Source organism: Trachypithecus francoisi, unplaced genomic scaffold (genome assembly GCF_009764315.1).
Source record: "Trachypithecus francoisi isolate TF-2019V2 unplaced genomic scaffold, Tfra_2.0 Contig01579, whole genome shotgun sequence".
In the NCBI taxonomy this organism is placed as follows: Eukaryota; Metazoa; Chordata; class Mammalia; order Primates; family Cercopithecidae; genus Trachypithecus; species Trachypithecus francoisi.
The window spans coordinates 20,929,844-20,956,079 of record NW_022681442.1 but is presented as its reverse complement, the minus strand read 5'-3'; the positions used below and the strand labels follow the sequence as shown (position 1 = coordinate 20,956,079).

Below are 26,236 nucleotides of genomic sequence, written 5' to 3'. Positions count from 1 at the left end.
GTGGTCAGAACACACTGGAGTGTGACCAGGGCTGAATCACACGCAGTTTTTTCATCCCCTACCCAGGCGAGCCTCAGTCTCCAAATCTGTTACATGGAAGTTATTCCACACTCTAGGGTTGTTGTATGGATTAAATGAAACCAAGTATGTAAAGCACCCACCTCGGTCCCTAGGAAATAAAATTAATATATGACAGTTATTGTTCCATTTCCCTTTTTTTTTTTTTTTTTTGAGACGGAGTCTCGCTCTGTCGCCCAGGCTGGAGTGCAGTGGCCGGATCTCAGCTCACTGCAAGCTCCGCTTCCCGGGTTTACGCCATTCTCCTGCCTCAGCCTCCCGAGTAGCTGGGACTACAAGCGCCCGCCACCTCGCCCGGCTAGTTTTTTATATTTTTTAGTAGAGACGGGGTTTCACCGGGTTAGCCAGGATGGTCTCGATCTCCTGACCTTGTGATCCGCCCATCTCGGCCTCCCAAAGTGCTGGGATTACAGGCTTGAGCCACCGCGCCTGGCCTCCATTTCCCTTAACGTTTTAACATAATTGATTCTGAATGTTCTTCGGAGTCTCACCTCGAATGGCCAGTTTTGAATGGCTAGATTCTAGTTTCTTTGCCATTCTCTTAGGAGAAATGTTTGGGCTGCTTCCATTTTTACTTTCCTATAAATAGCTCTGTGATGAACACTGTTGTGAATATAGCTTTACCTCCCCCGCATTTTGGAGACTTTCCTTAAGATCATTTCCCAGAAGTGGAATTACTAGGTCAAAGGGTAATAAACATTTTTAGACTTCATATGCATAATGCCCGATTGCACAAAGCAGGTGTTACTTCCTACACTTACCTCCGCCCTGCCCCCACCTTTTTACCATTCCCAAAACCTCCCTGCCCCCTCATCCTCCCTGGAAATGACACCTGGCTGCTTCCTACCTCCCACTTCCTGTGCTTCCGCCTCCCCTGTCTCCTTCAGCTACAGAGCCTTTCCCTCTCCCTCTGCCTGAGTAAATCCTCCCTGGTTTTCAACCCTTACACACCTTTCCCCAGCCCTTCCTGAGGTCAGGAATGAAATCTTGGGCTTCTCTCCCTTCCCTACTCCACCCAGGAATTTCATGTATTCATTGGGCAAAACATCCTACTAGGACAGGCTAGGGAATGTGGCTGCGGGGGCTTTAGGAGCTGACTCTTTGGTCGGGGGAGAGAGGGAAACATAATCAAATGTAAACATGAAAGAAAGGGGCATTGACAAGCTCATAACAGAGAAGAGAGAAGGGAGGGTCAGCTCAACCTCATGAGTGATACTTGTTGGTGCTGTGTGACTCTGAGCAAGTCACTTAGCCGCTATGAACCTGGGTGCCCCATCTGTACTCATCTCTTCACCGGGAAGCAGAGGTTAAGTAAGTTATTCAGGTGAACTTGCTTAGCCAGAAGTATGCAGCAGGTGCTCAATAAATGTTTGTTCATGGTGAGGACTTAGTATAGACTTGTGGGTTAATACACAGGCTGGGGCTGGACTGGGAGGGTGCTTGTGGCCAGGGGCTCACTTATCTCAGGGGCCTGTTCTTCCCGTTTGGGCACTAGGCTGCTGTATGCTCATTTCTTCCACCAAGAGGCAGGTTTCCTGCAGGGTCTGGTTGCTTGGGTCTCAAGTCCCTAGAGTCCAGAGAGACATGCCAAAGGAATGGAATTGGGGGTGAGGGGGAGGTGACATGTGCTTACAAGGAAGTGAGTTTACTCATGAATCATCTTTGCCTCTGTGTGTTGAAGTGGTGGGATAGAATGTGCACAATGCCTCCTTTTAACATCACTTTTCTGGGCATGCCACAAACTTACTCCTGTTCAGGCTGTAAATCACTCTGCCTTAACAAGGAGAACTTTGCACGAGGCCCAGAGAACAGAGGCTTCTGGGAGTGATGTCACCTGAGGTTCGAGGAATGCCAAGGGCACCAGGCTGGGCGGTTCAGTTATTCATCCTCCCCATGGTCAAGGCAGGCTCAGAGAGCCCCATCCCTGCAACAGATGAAGTTCAAGGCTATGGCCAAAGTCAGGCTTGCTAAGTGTCTTTTGGTGGGGGGGATGGAGCAGGGACTAAAACCCTCAAATTTCAGCAATTTAAAGCTGAGAGAAACTTTAGTCACCATGTAATTCAAACCTCTCCCCTCTTTTTGTAGAGGGGAAACAGGCTCAGAAAGGTTGAGAGACTTGCCCAAGCTTACACAGCTCATGGCACAAATTATAAAGCTAGGACTTGAACCTTGGTCTCCTGATTCCTAGCACCTTGCTCTTTCCAAATCCCACAGGTATCATCGATCGTTAGCTCCATGTAGGGTTACCTCTCAACCCACCTCACATCCTATAAACCCATAACTCACTATAATATTGACAATGAGCTACTATCTACAATAAGTACCTGACATAAGCACCAGGCTAAATGCTTAGGATGTATTGTCTAATTCAAGCCTTTCAACACCTCCAGGAAGTTAAGCACTAGAACCCTCTGCTACTCACTATGTGGTCTACGGACCAGTAGAATCGGCATGACCAGGGAGCTAGTTGGAAATACAGTCTCAGTCCCAGAATAGGAACCTGCATTGCAAAGGCTCCTTGAGATTTTATGCACAATAAAGTTTGAGAAGCACTGCTATAACAATCCCACTTTAGAAGACAGGAAACTGATGCATAGAGAGGGGAAATAACTCCCACCGCAGATCAAGTGGTAAAACTCCAGTGGGACCTTGGGCAAAGCCCTTGCTCTGAACTCTTGAGATTTCGGAAATTTCCCCCCACCAGTTCTAGACCAGGAAGAATAGGATTTCAGACCCCCAGGAGCAAGGAAGTTACTGATGAAAAAGACTATTATGAGCATTTTACAAGGTATTTTCCCGTCTATTATTTTGTTTCTACTTTACAACTGAATAATTATCCTAACTTAAGAAGAAACTGTAATTCGGAAGCATTTAAGCCATATCTCCAAGGCTGGCTGCACTGTTGTTCATTTCTAGAGCCTTCTCCTTTACTCTAGAACCCACTTACTGTTTTCCCAGGCAGCCTTGGAGGCAGGAGAGGCAACTGCAGGTGGTGCATAGATAAAAAAGTCTCCCATTTGAATTGTCATATATTTTACTTTCCACTACAAAGCAAACAATAACAAAAACAAAAAACTGGACTAGCTTATCAAACCACAGGTATTAGTGCCTAAGACAGAATAAGGGGTTTGGGGCTTTTTTCTTTTTTTTTTTGAGATGGAGTTTCGTTCTTGTTACCCAGGCTGGAGTGCAATGGCGTGATCTCTGCTCAATGCAACCTCCGCCTCCCAGGTTCAAGTGATTCTCCTGCCTCAGCCTCCCCAGTAGCTGGGATTACAGGCATGCGCTACCACACCCAGCTAATTTTGTATTTTTTAGTAGAGACAGGGTTTCTGCATGTCGGTCAGGCTGGTCTCGAACTCCTGACCTCAGGTGATTCGCCCGCCTCGGTCTCCCAAAGTGCTGGGATTACAGGTGTGAGCCATGCCTGGCGGATGATTTTTTTTTTTTTCTTTTAATGAGTCTCTATAAAGTCAATTTGGGGAATGATAAAGGAGGCCATAATACAATAGCAAAATCCGTGAGGGTGGTGAGAAACTGGAGTCTGGGAAATGCTTCCAGACACCATAGTAGAGAAAAGGAGAGAAATGAAAGGAAACCAGCCAGGGGCTTTCTACCCAGAGGCTATTTACATTTAATGTATAGTTTTCTCCCAGTGGCCCACCCAGGCTCTTACTATGGAGTAAATACAATGCTCACTTGATGGTACAGACTTCCCACTTAACAAATAAAGACCTTAAAAAAAAGAAAAAAAGAAAAAAAAAAAGAGGCCGCAACAGTGGCTCACACCTGTAATCCCAGCATTTCCAGAGGCCAAGACAGGAGGACCGCTTGAGGTCAGGAGTTTGAGACCAGCCTGGGCAACATAGGGAGACCTCATGTCTACAAAAAAACTTAAAAATTAGTGAAGCTGTGGTCCAAGCTACTCAGGAGGCTGAGGTGAGAGGACTGCTTGAGCCTGGGAGGCTGCAGTGAGCCGTGATCATGCCACTGCACTCCAGCCTGGGCAACAGAACAAGACCCTGTCTCAAAAGAAGAAAAGAAAAAGCCAAAGTTGTATCAGCCATTTGTCTTTCTGGCCAGAATCTCTAGGGCAAAACAGGAGAGAAGACAAATATTCCCCTAAACTCCTCCCACCCCAGCCTACTTCCTGTAAGCTTTCAAGGTTGCCTGAGCACCATCCAAATTGGAGTCAACCCACAGAAAGGAAGTGCTGCCTGGGGAGGCCGAAGTTGGGGGATAAAATCCTACTCCTATGCTCCAGGGATAGCCGGTGGCTACTCAAGGGAGAGGGAAGACCCGCATCTCTTTCCTTTCAGGTGTTTGCACTCTTCCATCTCTTCCTTTCTCTAATGCTGTCCAGGACACTTAGCAGCCCCACTATTTTATATTTAATTTAATTTAATTTAATTTATTTTGAGATGTGGTCTTGCTTTGTCATCCAGGCCGGAGAGCAGTGGCGTGATCATGGCTCGCTGCAGCCTCAAACTCCTGAGCTCAAGCAATCCTCCTGGCTCAGCCTCCCAGGTAGCTGGGACTACAGGCTCATACCATCGTGCCAGGCTAACAACTCTTTTTTGTAGGACCTTTGAACTTTAAGTAAATGGACATTCTCCGCTATATCCTGGTGTCATTCAGGGATTACAAGTAAAGAGTTATGGAAAATAAGCAAAAAGTCTTCTAAGAATCTGGAAAACAGACATTGTAAGGAACAAGGACTGTTGTTTTAGAAAACAGAAAGTGAGGAAGGGATAAGATCACCATCTTCAATATTTCAAAGAGGGTCTAGATTTACACTGCATTTTTCCAGACCTGAAAGCAAAAGGTAGAAGACACACGGAAGTCTGTTTCAGCTATGTGACCTTGGCCAACTGTAAAATAGGGACAAAAGATAGCACTTACATCATAGGGTAGTCGTGAGGATTAAGTCCTAAGGACATATCTAGCATCTCGTAAAATGCCAGGATACACTTGTTTCCTTTTTTGGCCTCATTCAAAAATGTCTCATGAGGCAGTCAGTTCCCCTTCTGGCAAATTTCAAGGCAGAATGATAATTCCTTACTGCCAAAATTCTGAGCTTTGGTGCTGCCCATGACTTTTCATTAAAAAACAAACAAACAAAAAGCAAAAAAATAGTGGCTCACATGGAGTCTTTGCCGTGCTCCAGGAGCGCAGAGAAGGGCTTTATGTAGGTCCTTTTTGATCTTCTCATCAGCCCTATGAGGTAGGTATTATTATTACCCTCGTTGATTTGTTTTGTTTTGTTTTGTTTTCCAGATGAGAGAATCATTGCTCACAGAGCTGAAGTAACTTTTCCAAGGTCACACAATCAGTAAGTGGCAGGCAAGGACTGAAATCCAAGTTGTTACCCTCCAAAGTCCCTGCTCTGAGAACTGGAGGAATTCTTTATCAAATCTAAAATCCTCTTTTAGGCCTGTCTGCTCTAATATTCCAGTCTTTATTGATCCTTCTCTTCTCTAAAACTTCAGCTGTCAGTATAAAAAGAAAGGAATTTAGCACTTATTATTGTGTGAACAGCTTCTTGTCTCTCCTGTACTGTAAGTGGGTCTAGGGATTTTTATTCTTTAAATATTCCCCCTGTATTCAGTAGATCTTTGGGAGAACAAACTCATAGGCTTCTAATAATTCTTTCTCTGACTGCCAGCTGAATTAGACAGAAGGTAAGTCCTGCTGCCGTGTCGTGCCTAACCCCATCTTTATTTCCTGTGCTGTTAGAGAACAGTCTTTTCTTGGCTGGAACAAACACTACAGCCTGCTCAACTAGCTAATATGTACTGAGTTCTTAATATGTTCCAAGGACTGCTCTAAGTATTTTATATGTATTAACTCACTGAATTTTAAGTACCCTATGAGCTAAGTCCTATTTTTATCCCCATTTTACAAAAGAGGAAACTGAATGTACCAGTGCATCAGTATTTGATTGAGTAAATGAATGACTGCTTTGCTGATGGATAGTATTATTAGCAACAACCCTACAAATATGATGCTATGTTTGCATCATGCAATACAGCTTTATGTACCTTATGTCATTGTCACTCATCATTAGCTAATAGGGACGAACATCCTTATTTTATAGAAGAGGAAACCATGCCTCTAAGAGGGTGAGTGATTCTCAACAGTCACATGGCATGTGCTATCTGTACCCTTCAGTAAACAAGGTATTTGTTAAATTCTAGGATCGGGGGCAAGAGAGATGGGAGGGTCTCAGTGAGAAACACTCATATTCACAAAAGGTACTAGATAGACAGATAAATAAATAAATAAACAGAGATAAAAGCTAGTAATAGCAGAGATTTGATGGGAATCCAGATCTTTGATTCCTAGTCCAGTGCTCTTTCCTTTATGTAAGGTGGTGGGAAGCAAGTCTTAGGTCCAGATCTGGCAGCTGCTTTGATTTAGGATCTTAAGCCAGAAGCAGCAGCACCCTAAACAAAAAGCATCATTTTAACTTCTCTGCATTTCCCACATTTTCAACAATGAGCATGCCCTACTTTCATAATCAAAAACAAACAGACGGGGGCAAAATGCATCCTTCTGAGTGGGCTGGGGCTCGCAGAGGGATCCTTGGGTTTGCTCTGGGATGTCTTTGGGCCCCTGCACTTGTGGACACTCTGATTCATCCCCACAGGCCACCTGGTCCACCTTATGGGCTGGGGAGGGCTTGATGGGTGGAGGGAAGCAGAGCTGAGGAGCTGGGGAGGAGCTGGAGAGGACTGCTGGAAGGTTCCACTGAGGTTATAATGAGTAGAACCAGACATGGGAGTTTCCAGGATTCTGCAGACCCGTGAACTCCCTGAATTGTAAGCTGTATGGTGTGTGTGCAGTTTCCAAGGAGAGGGCCCATAACTTTTGCAAAAGGGCACCCCATGACCTTCCAAAAGGTAGCCCCGGATTATAACGATGACCCAAGACATGAGGGTTAGGATGACTGGTCAAACGAGGGCCAAGAACCCTAAAACACTTACTGCCCCTCTGAAAATAACTGGTGGGGGGCAAGATTAATGAATAGGACAAGGTCCTGCCTCATGGACTCACAATATTAATTTAGATTTTGCTTTTTTCCCTGAGCCCATTCTCACCCCCATTCCAAAGTATTTGGGAGACAGGCAAGAGATTAGTTGCTCCATTAAGCCCTTCCATTCTCAGACACTCTCCTCTTCCTCCTAGACCTGTGGCCGATGGACTCCAGGTCCTTAATCTATGGACTGTGCACCCCCAGTTTTCTATTTTGCCTTTTACCCAGTGTCTAGGGCCCTGATTTGTGCTGTTACCAACTTTCTCCCCAGGTGCCTCCTAAAAAGCTGGCCACTCTCATGTCTCAACAAGCACTGAATTCCATTCCACCAACACTGATTCAGCCCTCACCATGTGAGGGTGTTGTGAAGGAGACACAGATGGTTGGATAAGGCCCCTAAGTCTAGCCTGGGAGACTGCAGGCTAATGGCAGGACAGATAACACTCACGTGCCAGGCTGGGGGGAAGGGAAGTGAGAACCCCTAAGAGGGTGACAGCTAACAGGCTGGGGGATTAAGGGGTGGTGTCCTGAACGTGCTCCAGAGCTCTGTGAAGGTGGAGAAGGATTGCTTTACAAAGGATGGGGGTTGTTGGGGGAGGGGTGATGAGAAGGAAGGTGAGAAACGTTAGAGGTGGGTTGTGACCAATTGGCCAGACCAAGGACCTTAGTATTCCACTAAGGAATTTGGATTTTATCAAGACAGTGCATAGGTGGCATTGAAATTTTTTTAGCAGAGGAGGTGGGCTCTGTGCTTAGATGTAAGCTTAAGACCACATTGTAGAGGATGAGAGAGCAAGGAGAGGACTTTGAGACTGGGATATGTGATGCTAACGTAGGGTCCAGTGGGGATGGTGGATAATGGGGCCCTTTCACTACAGCAATGGGCAGCACCAGCTACAGAGTTTGTGGGGCCCAGGGTCTCCTGTACAAAATTAACAATTTAGTAACAACAGAGCATTAAAACAAGTGGGGGTCCCTTCTAAGTATGGGTCCGTTTGGCTGCACAGGTCACATACCTGCAAAGCTGGCCTTGGCCATGGGACTAGACAGGATGAGTCAGATGAGAGCTCTGGGAAGCCGGGCCCCAGAATTTAGTAATCTGTTGGACATGGGACGTGAGGAAGCAATCCAGCTGACAGATAACCCTCCTACACCGGGTGCCAGGCCACCCTTCTGCTTTCTAGGCACCCTCCTTGGTGTGACCAACTCTAGCTTATTAACATGAATAAACTTCACCTACTCCTCCTTTTCCTGCTACCCTCACCCCAGACCTGCTCCTGTAGAGTCCCTATCTAAAGGTTAAAAACTACAGTGGCCGGGCGCGGTGGCTCAAGCCTGTAATCCCAGCACTTTGGGAGGCCGAGACGGGCGGATCACGAGGTCAGGAGATCGAGACCATCCTGGCTAACACGGTGAAACCCCGTCTCTACTAAAAAATACAAAAAACTAGCCGGGCGAGGTGGCGGGCGCCTGTAGTCCCAGCTACTCGGGAGGCTGAGGCAGGAGAATGGCGTGAACCCGGGAGGCGGAGCATGCAGTGAGCTGAGATCCGGCCATTGCACTCCAGCCTGGGCGACAGAGCGAGACTCGTCTCAAAAAAAAAAAAAAAAAAAAAAAAACTACAGTGTCAGCCGGGCATGGTGGCTGACGGGTCACACCTATAATCCCAGCACGTTGGGGGCAGGCGGATCACAAGGTCAGGAGTTTGAGACCAGCCTGACCAACATGGTGAAACCCTGTCTCTACTAAAAAAACAAAAATTAGCCTGGCGTGGTGGCGTGCACCTGCAATCCCAGCTACTCGGGAGGCTGAGGCAGAAGAATTGCTTGAATCTGGGAGCCGAGATAGCACCACTGCACTCCCACCTGGGCAACAGAGCGAAACTCTGTCTCAAAAAAAAAAAGAGGCCGGGCGCGGTGGCTCAAGCCTGTAATCCCAGCACTTTGGGAGGCCGAGACGGGCGGATCACAAGGTCAGGAGATCGAGACCATCCTGGCTAATACGGTGAAACCCCATCTCTACTAAAAAAATATAAAAAACTAGCCGGGCAAAGTGGCGGGTGCCTGTAGTCCCAGCTACTCTGGAGGCTGAGGCAGGAGAATGGCCTGAACCCAGGAGGCGGAGCTTGCAGTGAGCTGAGATCCGGCCACTGCACTCCAGCCTGGGCGGCAGAGCGAGACTCTGTCTCAAAAAAAAAAAAAAAAAAAAAGAAAGAAAGAAAAAAGAAAAGAAAAATGCTAACTGGGTGTTGGGTGTGGTGGCTCATGTCTATAATCCCAGCACTTTAGGAGGCTGAGGTGGGAGGATTACTTGAGGCCAGGAGTTTGAGACCACCCTGGCCGACATAGTGAGAACATATCTTAAAAAAAAAAAAAATCCTTTGTGTTAGTCTCCAGTTCTCTCTTCCCATCTCACCCCTCCCAGCATCTTACTTCCTCAATGTGCTCCCGTTCTTATGGCCTCCCCATAGCTGCTTTTCTGGCAGGCCCATATCAGCTCAGGTCCAGATTACCCATGAAATCCCCCATCCATCCCCCAGACTCCGGACTCCTCCCCCACTCTCAAATAAAACACTCATCCCGCACAGAGCCGCCTCAGCGATGTTCCCAAATGCTATCCGGATCTGGTCACTGAGTAAGATCTCTCATTGGGGACTGTCCGGCCAAAGACTAAGACCCAATTGAGTCAAACAGCACAAGGCCCTTTGTTGCCTGACCCTGCTTAATCTGCTAACAAATACCAGAAGGGCCTTAGTCTCCCACATACCTCCAGTATGCACCATGCTGGGTTTTGCGTTTTTTTGTTTTCTTTACCTCAAGCAGTTTCCTCTGCCTGGAATCTCCCTTCCTGCTTCGCAGTCTGGCTTACAATTAATTCCTCGGAGTTGGCCTCAGCCCTCATCTCCTCTAGGAGGACTTCTCCAGCCCACGCCCCACCCTGCCACACCCCTGCTGGGCGCTCTTCCCCACGGACGACAGGCCCTCCCCTCCCCTCTGGACTGGGGGCAACTGGGGCTGAGTACAAGTCTTACGTTGGTGCCGCCAACCCCAAAACAAAGCCTGGCCCACGTGGGTGCTCCACGTACGTGTGTGGCTCTGGGCTGAGACATCGGGGGTGGAAAGAACCGGTAACAGAAACAGAACGTGCTGGAGGAAGAGCAGGTTGCAGGGAAGGCTGGCACAGATAACCACAAACAGAAAGAAGGCCCCCGCATCACGTCTTCACCAAGACCCCACTGGCAAGGCGAGGACAGCGCCTTTTGGTGAATGCAGCCGTGACCCAGAGGCAATGCCGGCTGTTCTGGTGTCTGATTTAATTGCATCTGATTTCAGAATTTGATCTCTGCTTCCTTCTGAAAACCTCCTTCCCTTATGTCAGTTGTCAACAAGCCCTTGTCTAGTGCGGGCAGACTGTTTTCCATCAAGCAGTCCCAGCCAGGCTAACAATAAAATGGTTGGCAGTGAGCTTGGGGGCAGAAACCTGTTTCCATCCACGTGTCCCCACAGCTAGCGGAGCCCTGGCACACAGCTGACCCTCAATAAATGCTTGCTGAATGGGTGAGTTGTGTCTGCTTCCCCAGGAATAGGGGTGGAAGGCCTGAAGCCCCTGGGGACCGGTGGGGGCAGACAGCCTGAGATTAAACTTAATCCACAGATAATCCCCCAAATCCAGAAGCCACCTGGACCAACAGTTGGCTGAACTGAGCTCCATCGTGGGATACATGCTGATGCTACTGATGAGTTCACCACGGGTTTCCCTGGGACCAGAAAACAGCTCCTCAAAATACAACTTATTATTCTAATCATTATTGGAGAGTGACAGAGAAAAGAGCGTCAATCCTTTGAGGGCAGAATCCTTTTACGGAGATTAAATGGCTTTTCTCACCGCCGACCCCCAACCCCCTTTTTTACTTTTAGAAACTTTATTATGAAAAATTTCCAACATACAGAAAAGTGGAGAAAACAATATAACGAATTCGGCCATCCATCACCCAGCCTCAGCGATGACCAACCCCCGCCCGACCCCGCCAGTCATCCATACCCCATCCCTCGAGGCAAATCTCCCACGTCCTCCCCCCTTACACGCGCAGACCTCAGTAGCGACAGGAATCCGTTCCGGACTCCTCTGCGGCCCTGGCCGGCTCCCTCGGCCCTGCTCAGCGCGGCGCGGGCGGGTTCTCGGCCCACGTCCGTGAAGCTGAAGGCCGGATCGTGCGGCGCCGCCCCGCCTCCCAAGCGCTTCCTCCTCGGTCCGCACAGCGGGGATCACTGTGGCCCCGGAGCGCCCCGACACACGGCCGGCAGCCGCGGGTGATGCGCGAGTGAGTTCCTCAGCGCAGCGCGGAGGAGAAAACGAGGAGGCGCCTTCCACTTCCTCTTGCTCTAATGCCGGCACCCGCCGCGCGAGTCCCTCGCCCCCGCTGCCCCGCCCCCGGTAAGGCGTGGCCACGGCCCGAGGGGCGGGGAAACACCCATATTTGGCCTTATATGGGCAGCCGCGTCACGGGCGGCACTCATTCACATAAAACGCTGCGCGGCCGACGGAATCCCCGGCTTCTGTGGCGGCGAGCGGCCGGTCTGGGTATCGAGCGCGCGGGGCGAGAACGCGGAGTTGCGCCGCCGCTCGGGCGCCGGGCTCCGTCGCGGCTGCAGCCCCGCGGGTCGCCCTCCCGTGCCTCGCCCGCAGGCATCCTGGCCGTGGGCACCCGCGGGGCGCGCGGCGCGGGGCCGCTGGCCGGCGGCGGCGGCGGCAGCGGCATGAAGGTCACGTCGCTCGACGGGCGCCAGCTGCGCAAGATGCTCCGCAAGGAGGCGGCGGCGCGCTGCGTGGTGCTCGACTGCCGGCCCTACCTGGCTTTCGCCGCCTCGAACGTGCGCGGCTCGCTCAACGTCAACCTCAACTCGGTGGTGCTGCGGCGGGCCCGGGGCGGCGCGGTGTCGGCGCGCTACGTGCTGCCCGACGAGGCGGCGCGCGCGCGGCTCCTGCAGGAGGGCGGCGGCGGCGTGGCGGCCGTGGTGGTGCTGGACCAGGGCAGCCGCCACTGGCAGAAGCTGCGGGAGGAGAGCGCCGCCCGTGTCGTGCTCACCTCGCTGCTCGCCTGTCTGCCGGCCGGCCCGCGGGTCTACTTCCTCAAAGGTGAGCGCGCGGGGTCCCTGCCACGCTCGCCCCTCCGGCGTCCCTGGGTCCCCTCCCTGTGCCGGGGCGCCATCCTACACCCTGGGACGGGGAGAGTCACCACCTGCCGGAGTCTGCACTCTGGGACTTGTTCTGCGCTTGGGAGGGCACTGCGAATGTCAACACTCAGAGCTCCCCCTCTTCCCCACCCGAGTTCCTCGAAAGCGCCTGGCAGCCGGTCTGTCCGCCGGGCTGGGTGGAGTTGGTTATGCTGCGGGGGCTGCTGCTGCTTAGCAGTTTGGGGGCCGTCGGCCCGTGCTGGGCACGAGCCCCCTTTCAAGACCCGAGCTTGGCCGCTTGGGGCCTTCCTGATAGACTGATCTGGTGGGATCAGCAGGTCGCGACCCCTTCCCCCATGGTGTGGCGCCATGGTGCCCCCCTTCCTCCCGCCTAGCCAGCTGTGTCTTCACCGACCCCTCTTGCCTTTTTGACCTGGCGAGTCCCTTCCCTTTCCATTTCATTTTATTGCTTTTTATTGTTTTCCTCCGGCCTCTTCTCTCCTAGATCTTTCTCTAGCTCAGTTTGGAGCTCACATCCTTCCCACCCTTTTCACCTCCTCCCTCCTCCGCCCCAGGATTATCCCTGGGACCCATCCTGAGCCGAGCCTACAGCCAGCCAGCCAGGAAATAGAGGTGCGCGGGGGCAGGGTGGTGTGGAGATTCTGCGGCCTTTGATTTGACACCTCCCGGAGCTACCGCCACAGGCCTGCCCATTTCACCTGCCGGGAAGATAACTTTGGCTTCTAGTGGTGGGTGGGTGATTGACTCTCAAAGTCCAAAGCACTGGTTTTTTCTGGGTCACTTCCTATGACTGCTCCTGCTTTGTATTTGAGTCCTTTGTAACCTCAAATGACACCCGGGGTGACCTGACCCACATGAAGAGATGAGGGCTTAGCCCCAGCAGGGCCCCAAGGCCGTGCCAGCCCTGGCGCAGGCACCTTGGAATGTAACAGTGATGGGGATCAGAGCTCCGTGCAGGGAGCCGGCGCCGAGAGTTAGGAGCCTGTTTTAAAGCCATGCAAGTTGAGTTTCACACACTCCGGGCCAGGAAGATTCTGGAGACAGTTTACCTCTCTGCTAGCACCTCCTGCTGACTGGTCCCCTGTTGATTTCCTGTTGAAGAGATAACAGAAGTAGATGGTAATCGTCCTTCTTCTGGCAGCCTAGCCCCCAGGGGATAGAGGGATGGTAATCGTCCTTCTTCTGGCAGCCTAGCCCCCAGGGAATAGAGGGATGGCTTTCTGGCTCTGCAGAGGTTTCAGCGTGGCTCCTGATTTCTTTCTCTTCCCTATATGGTTTTCGTCTCCTGTTCTTAGGAAAAGTTTATGCCTCCTCAGTAGCATGAAAGACGTTCCAGGAGACTCCCCCCTCTGTTCCCCATGCTTCTCTAAGCGGGCCCTGCTGACAGTTTAGAAGTTATCGCCACAAAGTAGGCAACTCTGTAGACTCACATCTCAGGAAAACTGTTAAAATGTTGTTTAAAAGAAGGTAACATATACACAGGTACAAATTTGAACAGCGTGAAGGCCGTATGACGAGAAGCGGGTCTTCTGCGTATCTTAGAACCCAGTTCCACTCCCCAGAGACAGTCGTCAACTATTTCTTGTTTACCTTTAGATAATTTTTCATAAGAATCTTAGAAATAGATTGATTGTGTATAGTTCCTGTCTTGCCTCTTGTATCCATCTAGATCTGGGAGACTTGTCCATATCTGACCATACATGTCTGTTTCACATTGAACCGGTCTCCTGTAATGGCCATTAGGTTGTGTCCGGCCTCACTGTTCCCAAGCAGTGGGGTAGATCTCCTTCTCCATGTGCTCTTGTGTGTGCAGTGCCTTTCAGTAAATCATGAGAATTGCCAGGTCAAGAATTATACGCACGTTAAATTTCAGTAGAAATTGCTTCATGCCTGCCCTTATAACACTACTACTAAACTTTAAATTGTTGCCAGAGAAAATTTTTATTTCTTTACTTAACTCATATGCAGATAGGAGTTCAGGTTTTATTCTGGTGGCATCTGAGATCTTGGCAGGGGCAATGCCTTTTTATACTTTCTATAATCCCCTGTCTCCCAAACAACCACTAAAATGAAATGGTGATGACTGAATTGCGTGGTCAGTGCTTATTTATATATAGTATCTGTGCTCTTTCTGTTCCCTGGTAATGTGGTGGTGATTGAAAGCAGACTCATTCCAAAAGAAGGCTGAAGTAGCTCTGAGAATTGCCATGGCTTTTGCAACTTAAGTGAGGCACCAGAGAGGAATGTTCTGTCTCTCCACACCTCTGATGGGAGTGGGTGAAAGACTGAGACCATTTAATCTGTAGGATTCTTCTGAATCCCAGCTTGAAGAGGCAGGACCCTGTTTATCTGTCCCTGAACTAAATTTTGTCAACAGCAGGCAGGATCCAACCCATACCCGAACCTCCTATCTGTCCTCCTGATAGCCAACTCTGAAGTAATCTATTTAAAGCCAGAAGATGGGGTAGCCTGAAGATTTCCTCTTCCCCAACCTTCATTCTGAAGTTTGGGAGGGCCCAGGTCATTCTTAACTCCAAATTCCCATCCAAATCCTTGTTTGTCTCCTGGAACCCATCATGTTGAGGTCTAGGCACAGGAAGTGATCAGGTGGTTTACTGACTAGGGATACCTCTTCCGAGGAAGCTGTGGGTCAGTGTGAGCCTGCGTCTTTCTCTCTTGACTCCTGGAAGGTAAGGGGCCCAGGGGCTATGGCAGACCATGGGAAGCTAAACTGCCTATAGCACCATCTTGCACCTCCGCAGTGGCCTCCTGTTATGGTGGGGAGCATGGTCATTGGGGAGGACCAGGAGCTCATGGGCAGGCGCAGTGGGCTGCTAGTGAGGTGACCACAGGGGAGATCTGGGTGTACTAAGTGGGGGCGGGGCAGTTCCAGCAAGCTGAGAGGAAGCAGTAATGGCAGGATGACTCATTCTAGGAGTTGGCTGCAGCTTCTGGGAGGGAATTGGAGACTGCCTTGTAATCCATTAACCATTTGTCTACTGCAGGGCTTTAAAAAAGCCAACATCACAACACCCAAAGTCAGAAAAGAAAAAGGGGGTTCTTTGAAAAATTCGTGGTCTCAGAATGCATGTTTAATGGATCTGACTCCAAGTAAATTCTCTGGGCCAGAAAAAGACAAGTGGGCTTTCTGGAGGCCCTGGGAAATGCCTCAGGTTGCTCTCTGGGTTACCAGCAAAGGAGTTTCCCTAGCAAGGGTGGCCTGTTGCACCTGGCAGCCCTCAGCATTCTGAGGGTTCTTCCCCACTCAGATGGGCGCAAGAAGGCTTACTTATATTTGCAAGTTTCTATGACTTGCTCAGAGGGTTGTTTTTTTTTTTTTTTTGGTTGTTCGTTCATTTGTTTTTTTGTTTTGTTTTCTCTTGTTTTGTTTTTGTTTTGTTTTTTTTGAGACAGAGTCTCGCTCTGTTGCCCAGGCTGGAGTGCAGTGGCGTGATCTCGGCTCACTGCAAGCTCCACCTCCCGGGCTCACGCCATTCTCCTGCCTCAGCCTCCTGAGTAGCTGGGACCACAGGTGCCCGCCACCATGCCCGGCTAATTTTTTTGTATTTTTAGTAGAGACAGGGTTTCGCCGTGTTAGCCAGGATGGTCTCCATCTCCTGACCTCATGATCCACCCGCCTCGGCCTCCCAAAGTGCTGGGATTACAGGCGTGAGCCACCGCGCCCCGCCTCAGAGGGTCGTTTTTACCTTAAATCCATTTGGAGAGGTGTAAATGTAATATTAAGGATTCTGAGAGTCATACATGCTATATAAGTTGACTTATTGATTGGTTGGGGGGGGCGTGCAGGAGGAGTAGAGGAGAAGTAAGAAAAGTGGGGATAAGAAGATAGGGTGGTCACGAAGGGGCAGAGACCGTTTTTGCTCAGGAGGGATGAGAATTAAATTCAGAAGTCCTTATTCTTTCAGTTGATTTAGAAGGTAATTAACTGGATTGATGACTTCAAATTGGACCTAGAAAGGATTGTCAGCAGTGTTCTTAGCACCTTGGAAGTGAGAAGCCAGGCTGTTTTACTGCCCTGAGTTGAAACCTCCTATCAGCCCCCATTTCCTTATGAATGGAGGAGGTACCAGCTAGAATCCTGCTTAGAGCAGATGGGCTGGGGAAGAAGCCACTTTAGGAGCCTATCTACTCGCCAATTAATGAAATTTTGCATAATCACACCTTCCTTTTAGATAAACAAGAGAGAAAATAGCCTTTGTTTTCTGGAAGGGTTTGGTTAATATTTGCCAGATGCTAGATATTTTCTTTCACAGTTTAAGCTGCTTCTGATGGACACAAAAAGTTAATCATTGCCTCTGAAGGAGTTCTTTTTAGAGGTTTGTGTGTGTGTAGAGTCCCTTTCTGTTCGAAATCTGTTTGCTGGTTTTGCTCAATTTTAATGACCACAATCTGTATTGGCTTTTTTTTTTTTTTTTTTTAAACTGTGTAACCCTCAGAGTACTGATTAACTATGGGTATTTTCTGACAGGGTGAGAAATTGATGCTAACCATCTGTCTCACCTTTTCGTTTGTTTTTGTAGGGGGATATGAGACCTTCTACTCGGAATATCCCGAGTGTTGTGTGGATGTAAAACCCATTTCACAAGAGAAGATTGAGAATGAGAGAGCCCTCATCAGCCAGTGTGGAAAACCAGTGGTAAACGTCAGCTACAGGCCAGCTTATGACCAGGTACATGATGGGGAAGAGGTATCCTGCGTGGTATTCTGGGCTCCTGTCTGCCTTCTTTCCTCAGCACCTGACTGTTCTCGCCCCACTCTGCAACGATGGTTAGTTCTTTTGTGGATCAGGGTGTTGGCAAAATCCCCTGGCTTTAGGGAGCCTCTGTTGCTTGCCAGCTTGAGTTTCCATCCAAGAGTAAATGGGCCTCCTTCCAGCAAACAAGCTGACAAGAGCAAACCAGCCACAGGATGCTTGGCAGCTTCTGCAGAAAAGGGGAAGTGAAAGATATATTATTGTCATCTGGCTTCGGAGGTTCAGAGAAACTTTGAAATACTGGTCTAGGTTTCCCTGAAGACATTTCAGAGTTGACTTTCAGGCTTCCTGTGTTGCTTTTCTCTGTAATTGTCCATGCTCTGCAGTTTCTGCAAACCATCCTGGTGCCTGTCAAGCTGTGTCTTGTTGGTATGTTTAACTGAAACTGGTGTTGGTGGGGATTCTATAGAGAAAGTCCTGTTTGGGTGGCTAAGTAGCCTCCTCTAAGGGGTTCTTATGCTTACAGTTCCACAGATACTGAAACCAGAGGAAATCAAAAGATACTAGAGGGCTTCACGTTTCTGTAAACTAGGGAGTTTTTATGTTTTTTCTAAAAATGAGTGCTTTGTGATAACTCATTAAAGGGAAAAATAAAGTGGAAGGGGGTTACGTAGTACCATCCAGGAAAATGAAAAAGCAGGTGAGAATCCAAATCTGGCAGAAACCAGAGATAAAAACCTGCCTACTCATTTTATGGAAGGGAAGAGAAGTGTTCTGTGACAAGTGAGATTATTGATTTTGCAGAGTCCTGCAGCTGGTTCAAGGCAGCATCAGGCTCAGAACTCCTTTCTCTCAGCTCCCTGTTCTGATTATTTCAGGACCTTGTTCTGTTTTCCGCATGGCCTCTAATCTAGACACCTGACCTAGTGGGAGTAACATTTCAAACTTTTCACATAAACCAGGAACATATCCAAATCATAAGAAGAAAGAGTGCTAGATGCTAAAATGCCAGCTCCCTGCCATGAGCAAAACCCTGTCCCTGGGGATAAACTTCGAAGTAAAGCCAAGTGACCTTTTCTTGAACGGGCTCCTTGGTCAGGAAGCCTATTAGCTTGTCCAGATGCCAGGGTTAGGATTTGTTTGTTTTCCTTTATTAAACACCCTTACAGTATATGACGAACCCATGGCTTTCAAGCTGTGGACATCTGGCCTCACTAGATTTCTACTTTTGTTTGTTTGTTTGTGTTATGTTTTCCCTCCATTTCTCAGAAAGTGAAAGAGAAATAAGAATTGGCAGAATGTTGTGAAAGCACAGCACATCTTTGGCCAAGCGAGGGGTGAGAAGGCCCTGATGTGTCTTCAAGATTCATCTGGGGAACCCCCTAATGCTACTTCTTAGAAACGCTTCTGCATTTAGAGCAGCCAGGCGAGGTCATGTTAACTTGTGGGGTTTCTGAAGGCCTTTGGCTTCTTCCCTCTTGGTCTAAACAGAAGTTCAAAAAGGGAAAGAAATGTAGTTTCAGGGGTGTGTTGGGCTGAGCTCCAAAAGAAATTGGATAGATCCCAGGTCTGGTGTATCAGCAATTTCCAGGCACTCAGGAGAGGAGGAGATCTTGAGTCAACCATCCAGCCTGCTCCTTAAAGGGCGAGCCTGTTAGTGTCCATTGCTGGGGACCCATAAGTCATCAGTGGCCACATGAATCTGGACTTGGAACTCTGACTCCTTTCCAAAGAACTTTGTACCACCTCTGCTGTTTTCCGGATTTCTAGCTGGTGGGGATGCTGTGCCCAGGGAGTGGGTCCAGCTCAGGTCAGGACTAGACCTGCTTGGATTGCCTAATACGCTGTGTCTTCCCCATGGAGAGAAGCCACGTTCTGTTCATTCTTCAGTCTCGGTGACAGTGGCAGCTATGTAACGTGCCGGGTTTTAATGCATTCATTATCCCATTTACACCTTACCAGTTATCCAGAGAGGATAGGTATTATCCCCTGTTTAGAGACAAAGGGTCATAGGTTAAAGAAACTGTCCAAGATCACATCAGGTAGTAAGCATGGAGCTCTGGAACTTAACCCAAGAGCTCTGCTGTCTGACACCCAAGCCCAGGTTCTTAACCATTGCACCATTTTGCCACCAGGAAGGCTGCTCTGTATGCATGGAAGTTTGGAGAGGTTTTGAAGAGGGGATGCAGATGGACATTTTATCTCTAGAAAAAGAGAGGAAAGAAGGGAATGTTTTCCTTCCTGTCTTTACCTGAAATACTTTCTCATATTGATCACTGTTGAAGTGGAGTCAGACAAGGCCTTGCATCTCATGCTACACTATCAGTTTTGGGTTTCAGCCCAGCTCTATCACTGACTAGCTCTGACTTGGACAAGTTATTAAATGCATCTGAGTCTCAAGTTGCCCATCTGTAAAATGGGAATAATGTTACCTACCTCACAGATTTTGTGAAATTGGTATGATGTAGGCACATCTAAAGGGTTAAGCTCCCAGAAGCCAGCCATAGTAGATGCTGATAAAAATACCAGTTATTACCTTATGTAAAATCCTCTGTAATTTTCTTCCAAGTGACTGAACTGGATTTTGCTTAAACACTTGAGTTCTTAGGAAACAAAAAGCTAACGCCGGGTGCGGGGTAAATTGAGAATTGCCTGTGGCTGGCCCCTGTCCCATGCACCCTTCCCTGTTATGGATCTGGCTGAGAGTTTCCATTCCGCTCTTATTCCAGGACAGGAAATGGAAACACAGGAAGCAGATGGTTGGCATGGGAAAGGTTCCCAAAGACAGAGCCACTGTCACCCAGCCCTGTGTTTCCCTCTCAGTCTCTAAGGGCTCCCATTTTTCCAACCATCACTGACTTTTCTGCAACCTTTAGAGCCCTGTAAATGCTGAGACTGCCATAGTCTAACCGGTGGTTCATTTTAGTTTTGCTTCAAGGTGGATGGTCTCTGGTTCCCCCTTGACTAGAAACCTGGGGTGTGGGTAGCCTCCCAAAAGGATGGCTCTGTAAGCAGGTCTCACCAGCACCCCAACAAACCTCCGTGTGAAGAAGGTCAGAGGCGAGGAAGCCCCTCTGTTTGTGACCTGACAGCATTTTTTATCTAAAGATTCTGAGTAGGTAGTGGTTATTTTCATTTCTAAAAAGCGTACTTTTTTGTTGGGGGTGGAGGTGCATTTTAACATCTCTAAAACCTGGATGCATCTTAGGATCAACAGTGTCTTAGGTTTGATGAAATACACTATATAGGCTAGGCTTGGTAGCTCACGCCTGTAATCCCAGCATTTTGGGAGGCTGAGGTAGGAGGATCGCTTGAAGCCAGGAGTTTAAGACCATTCTGGGCAACATAGCAAGAACTCAGCTCTACAAAAAAAATTATAAAATTAGCCATACATGGTGGTGCATGCCTGTAGGCCCAGCTACTTGGGAGGCTGAGACAGTAGGATCTCTTGAGCCTAGGAATTCAAGATTACAGTGAGCTATGATTGTGCCACTGCACTCCAGCCTGGGTGATAGAGCAAGACTCCCTCTTTCCAAAAAGGGAAAATAAAAACAAACAAAAAAAACGCTATATAAAATGCCAAGGCTGTAAAGGAGGACACACACCATGTTGAGTCCTGGTCCATTTTAGCTGTAAAGAAAGTGAGACTGTCCCAAGGCAAAGAGGCTTGCCCCGGTACTCTCAGGACAGCTGTAACTTCAACACAGCCCCGTCGATATTTCCCATGATACCACATGGCTTCTCATCCTTGTCAGCATGGGAAGACTGCCATCATATCCTACCTCCTTGATATGTGCAAAAATGTGAACTCTTTGCTGTGTGGATTTTGCTGTCATTGAGTCACAAGGCAGCCACGTAAGGTAGAGTTGGCCAGGATGGAGATACCACCCACACTCAGTTGAACTGCCCTGGCTCTGAACTCTACTGGGAAACCAGAAAGGGAACCACCCATCTTAAGAAGCAAATAGGTCAGAGTTGTTTTTTCCTCTCTCAAATGAACAAGCTAATCCAATATTTCCTGATTGTCCTTTGTCCCTGCTTCCAGGGTGGCCCAGTTGAAATCCTTCCCTTCCTCTACCTTGGAAGTGCCTACCATGCGTCCAAGTGCGAGTTCCTCGCCAACCTGCACATCACAGCCCTGCTGAATGTCTCCCGACGGACCTCTGAGGCCTGCACAACCCACCTACACTACAAATGGATCCCTGTGGAAGACAGCCACACGGCTGACATTAGCTCCCACTTTCAAGAAGCAATAGACTTCATTGGTAGGTTTAGCCATTCCCCCTCAGTTATTTTGGGAGCCCCTTTGGGGCATGTGTGCTTGACTTTTGATGCCCTGATGGAAGCTACCTTCACTGAAAGAAAAGTCTTGTATATGCTGCTGCTAGGAGTTGGAGCCAACATGGGATGCAGCTACCAAAAAGGTGGAAGGGAGGATTTAAGTTGCTATTAATAGGAGCTTTAATTTGCAAGATAAATGAATTAATATAATTTTATGGCAGTACTCACTGCCGATTTTGTTATTGTTTCTAGCTGGGCAGAAGCTGAGTGCATCCCTGCGTAATGCTCCACACGAGGAAAGCAGGGGAACGAACCTCCCTAACTGTGCTTCTACGTAGATTGGGTTTATTTTTAAAAGCAAACAGAAGGATTCAGAGAGCACTACTTACGCACTGAGCCCCAAGGGCCCCCAGGAGCTTTCCATACTTTTGGCGAATGGCTTGGGGCAATTTGTTTTGCATTTTCAGCTAATTTTGGATTAAAGATAGCACTTGACTCAAGCTCCATGCTGTATGCACAGAAAAGTTGGCATCTTTTGCCTTCTTTCTGCATTCTTGTTAGGCATTTATTTATTCCATTGCATAGACCTGAAAACCGAGGCCTTGGCCTCTGGTCCTTCTGGCAGGAAGGGGCTATGGCCTTAGGGTTTCCAGGTACTCTGTGCTGCCTGGGTTGTTCTCCCATTTGGCATCTTCTCCCCCATCCATCTTGGTAGGAGGCAGCCCTGACTTTTTTCTGTTTCAGATTTGCAAGTACCACTCTCTGACCTTGTGGTCATGCCCCGCTTTCCAGCGCCCATCTTCCTCTTTAACATATGTAGTTGTTGAAACTGACGCATGATTTTTCTGTATCTTGTTCCAAGGGATGTTGGAGGAGGAAAGGCAGGTGTTAGCACAGCAATAATTACTTAGTGCAGGTAGCAATTAAAGGCCCCCCTTGAGCCACATGGTGGCTCTCTGTTCACCACACAATTTCTGCTCCCCAGGAAACCCTGACGAGAAACTCATCAGAGGCAAAAGGCCGAGCCTGTCCTGCTTGTCCCCTGAGCCTCTGGGCTAAGATCATTCCTTTGGAGTCTGAAAGGCAGCCAAAATGATGTGTTCAGGGTGGGAAACCCTTGACTTGTTCTCCCTGTTCCTGGGAATGCCTTGCCCTTCTCAGCCTGTTGTTTAATTACCTGGGTAGCTACTTCATGAGGTCATGAAACACGCCCCCATCCAGTTCTCAGAACCCTCCCTCCCCATCCTGTGTGTGTATTGTGTCTGTGTACACACAATCCACAAACCCACAGCATTTTGAAAGCACAGGATGCTTTTTCTTTTTGCCCTTCCATTGCCCTGCTAATGGAAGAGAGACTGGGCCTCCCCAGTGAGACGTGCTGAATATACACTGACCCCTTCCAAGGGAAGAGGGCCATGTGGAAGGCAGGCCCCGAGGTGTCGAGCGGGCTCCAGAGGCAATGCACTCTGGACCCTTTGCATTCTTGGATGTGGCAGTAGGCCAGTTAAAAGCTAAACTTCGAAGGAGGCCAACAGAGGAGCGAAGGGAAATAGGAGTCCTCCGACCCTGTAATTCCAGGGACTTGGAGGTCGTCTCCCCTTTGAACTAATTTGGAGAGACTGTTTTGTTTCTTTTGAGTCAGACTGAATGGGAGGATACCCCTATTGAACTGCTTTGGGTTATCCTGTGGGGTTTTTGTTCAGATGGGGAAACTCTAGGATTCCTCCTCCCTGATGCCTCAGAAATTTTATCTTTGAGATTTTGCAGGTTGATTTGCATCCTTTGACCTTGGGGCAGGGAAGTGGAGGGTGGTAAGGGGAATGACTTTTTTTTTCTTTTGGCCCTTCAAAATCTTAAATGTTTTTGCGTACTGTAGCCTGCGTAGTGCCAGCTACATCTAACTTCCTGTGATGTAATTGTTTCCTCGCTAGCAAGAGAGGGAATTGGAAAGACTGTATTTTTTGTGGATTTGATGTGTATGTATCTTTAACCTTTCATCCCTTCCCATTTTTAATAGTTGTAGCTGGTTTTCTGGGGGCGGGGGCTGGGGGGTAGAGCAGGAAGGGAGGCTTCCTCCCCTTTTTGTCATATTGAGCTAAAGAATGCTAACTGACGGTGGTAGCTTTATAGCAGCAACTCCCATTGTTGAGCAAGATGGAATTTGTGAAAGCCATTTATATCCTCCGTCTAGTAGGCGTCACTTAGCCAGGGCTATAATTAGTGGCCATGTGCTATTTATTGTGTGTTTGGTGGTGAGAACCCTGGGAGCTGAGCCAAGCATCCTGCCCTGGCACAGCAGGACAGGGTGCCCGGAGAGGCCGGAAGACCTCTACCAGGATCGGGGTTAGGTTATTACCCTTAGAATCAGAGCTGGAGAGGTAAGAGTTGCTTCTCCAAGTCAGTCTTTGAGCCTGGGATGCTCTCCTTAGAAAAATGTGCATGCCCAATAAAAATGTGCACAATTTCAAGGATGTTCTAATGCCCTCTTGGAACCATCAGTGGAACCTAGGTTAAGATGGCATCCCCAGGAAGGGACTTCTCCAGGGCCATCGCCTCCAGAGGCAGAATCTGCAAGTATCCTGGGGAACTATAAAGCTGTTGTAAGGAATATAAAGATCCTACGTGGGGATAGTCTTTGCTGGGATCCCAAAAGCTCTGTCCTCACCAGTGGGGGTTAAAGACTGGCAGAAGTGTAGTGTAGGGCCACGGCTCTTACGCAGGCACAACAGTTTCATATCTAGGTTACTCCAGTATTTGATTCTTATGTTTTGCCATTGCCCTTAGATTCTAATCCCAACTGACTCCCACCATCTTTTTTTCCTTCCAGACTGTGTCAGGGAAAAGGGAGGCAAGGTCCTGGTCCACTGTGAGGCTGGGATCTCCCGTTCACCCACCATCTGCATGGCTTACCTCATGAAGACCAAGCAGTTCCGCCTGAAGGAGGCCTTCGATTACATCAAGCAGAGGAGGAGTATGGTCTCACCCAACTTTGGCTTCATGGGCCAGCTCCTGCAGTACGAATCTGAGATCCTGCCCTCCACGCCCAACCCCCAGCCTCCCTCCTGCCAAGGGGAGGCAGCAGGCTCTTCACTGATAGGCCATTTGCAGACACTGAGCCCTGACATGCAGGGTGCTTACTGCACATTCCCTGCCTCGGTGCTGGCACCGGTGCCTACCCACTCAACAGTCTCAGAGCTCAGCAGAAGCCCTGTGGCAACGGCCACATCCTGCTAAAACTGGGATGGAGGAATCGGCCCGGCCCCAAGAGCAACTGTGATTTTTGGTTTTAAGACTCATGGACATTTCATACCTGTGCAATACTGAAGACCTCACTCTGTCATGCTGCTCCAGTGAGATAGTGAGTGGTCACCAGGCTTGCAAATGAACTTCAGACGGACCTCGGGGTAGGTTCTCGGGACTGAAGGAAGGCCAAGCCATTACGGGAGCACAGCATGTGCTGACTACTGTACTTCCAGACCCCTGCCCTCTCGGGACTGCCCAGTCCTTGCACCTCAAAGTTCGCCTTTTCATTTCAAGCATAAGGCAATAAATACCTGCAGCAACGTGGGAGAAAGAAGTTGCTGGACCAGGAGAAAAGGCAGTTATAAAGCCAATTGATTTTGAAGGAAGCACAATTTCCACCTTATTTTTTGAACTTTGGCAGTTTCAGTGTCTGTCTCTATTGCTTCAGGGCATAAGCTGATCACCGTCTGTTGGGAAAGTAACCCCACAGGGTTTGTGGGGACATGATCAGCATCCTGATTTGAACCCTGAAATGTTTTGTAGATACCCTCTTGGGTCCCATGAGGCAGTTGGTTGAAGTAGCAAGATGTTGGCTTTTCTGGATTTTTTTTTTTTTTTTTTGCCGTGGGTTCTTCACTGACCTTGGACTTTGGCATGATTCTTATTCATACTTGAACTTGTCTCATTCCACCTCTTCTCAGAGCAACTCTTCATTTGTGAAAAGAGTTTTTCAGATCATAGACCAAAAAAAAGTCATACCTGCGAGGTGGTGGCAGTAAATTCCAGGAGGAAAAGGGTACTTGCTGGGTATCCTGGGTCAGTGGTGTTGAAAACTGGTTTCCTCAGCTTCCTGTCCTTCTGTGTGCTTATGTCTCTTGTGACAGTTGTTTTCCTCCCTGCCCCTGGAGTTGTCTTCAAGCTGTGGACTTCTGGGATTTGCAGATTTTGCAAAGTGGTACTACTTTTTTTTCTTTCTGTCTGTTGGTTATTTCTCCAGGGGAAAAGGCAATAATTTTCTAAGACCCATGTGAATGTGAAGAAAAACAGTATGTTACTGGTTGTTGTTGTTGTTGTTGTTTTTTATAGTGTAAAATAAAAATAGGAAAAGGAAAAAAGCACTTCTTCTTGGTGAATTGGGATAAGGTAGGAATACCCTTGGGTGGGGACCCAGCCTGCTTCACTGGGATTTATTTCTAAATGAACAACAGGGTGATGGTGGTGGAGGTGCAACTATAGGTATGATGATACAGAATGTTGATTTCCAACTGAGGGGTTTCCCTAAGTTAACTTGTAAGAGGATTCCTTAGTGCAGGCCTCATAGGGAGGTGGTGAGAGTATCTGCCCAGTGAGGGCCCTTCACTCCTGTTCCACTAGGCAAAAAGCTCTACTTGAACCTCAGATTTCTCACCTGTGAAAAGTGAGCTGAGTTAGATGATCCGAAGAGTCCCTTAAAGCATAAGGCCCTTGGTTCCAGTAAGCCTGAGTGCCAAGCTTGTGGCCAGCCTCCTCCCTCCAGTGCTTGGCATATGGCAGACTCAGGCTGGGTAAGTGGCCAAGGGATGGAGAAGTGAATGAGGTGAAAATTTGCCCTGCCTGCCTACCTGACCCCTCCTTCCACTCTTACAACTAATTCTTCTAGATAATTCCCCAGGAGTTCCAAGGTAAATCCCTCAATGAGTAGGTTTAATT

General features: G+C 48.6%; 1 protein-coding gene across 1 annotated transcript; it reads left to right on the top strand.

Moving 5' to 3' along the window:
- The first annotated feature begins 11,601 nt into the window (after positions 1-11,601).
- Positions 11,602-25,665, top strand: DUSP5 (dual specificity phosphatase 5). Its single transcript, XM_033183113.1, has 4 exons — positions 11,602-12,250; positions 16,851-16,999; positions 21,069-21,288; positions 24,132-25,665. Exons 1-4 carry the CDS (start codon positions 11,602-11,604, stop codon positions 24,536-24,538), a joined length of 1,425 nt encoding a protein of 474 aa, XP_033039004.1. The 3' UTR covers positions 24,539-25,665.
- The last annotated feature ends 571 nt before the right edge of the window (positions 25,666-26,236 follow it).

Coding starts and splice junctions, on each gene's coding strand:
- DUSP5 (XM_033183113.1), top strand. CDS start 11,602: ATGGGCAGCCGCGTCACGGGCGGCACTCATTCACATAAAACGCTGCGC. Junction 17,000..21,068: donor ACAGGCCAGCTTATGACCAG/GTACATGATGGG, acceptor CCCTGCTTCCAG/GGTGGCCCAGTTGAAATCCT. Junction 21,289..24,131: donor AGAAGCAATAGACTTCATTG/GTAGGTTTAGCC, acceptor TTTTCCTTCCAG/ACTGTGTCAGGGAAAAGGGA.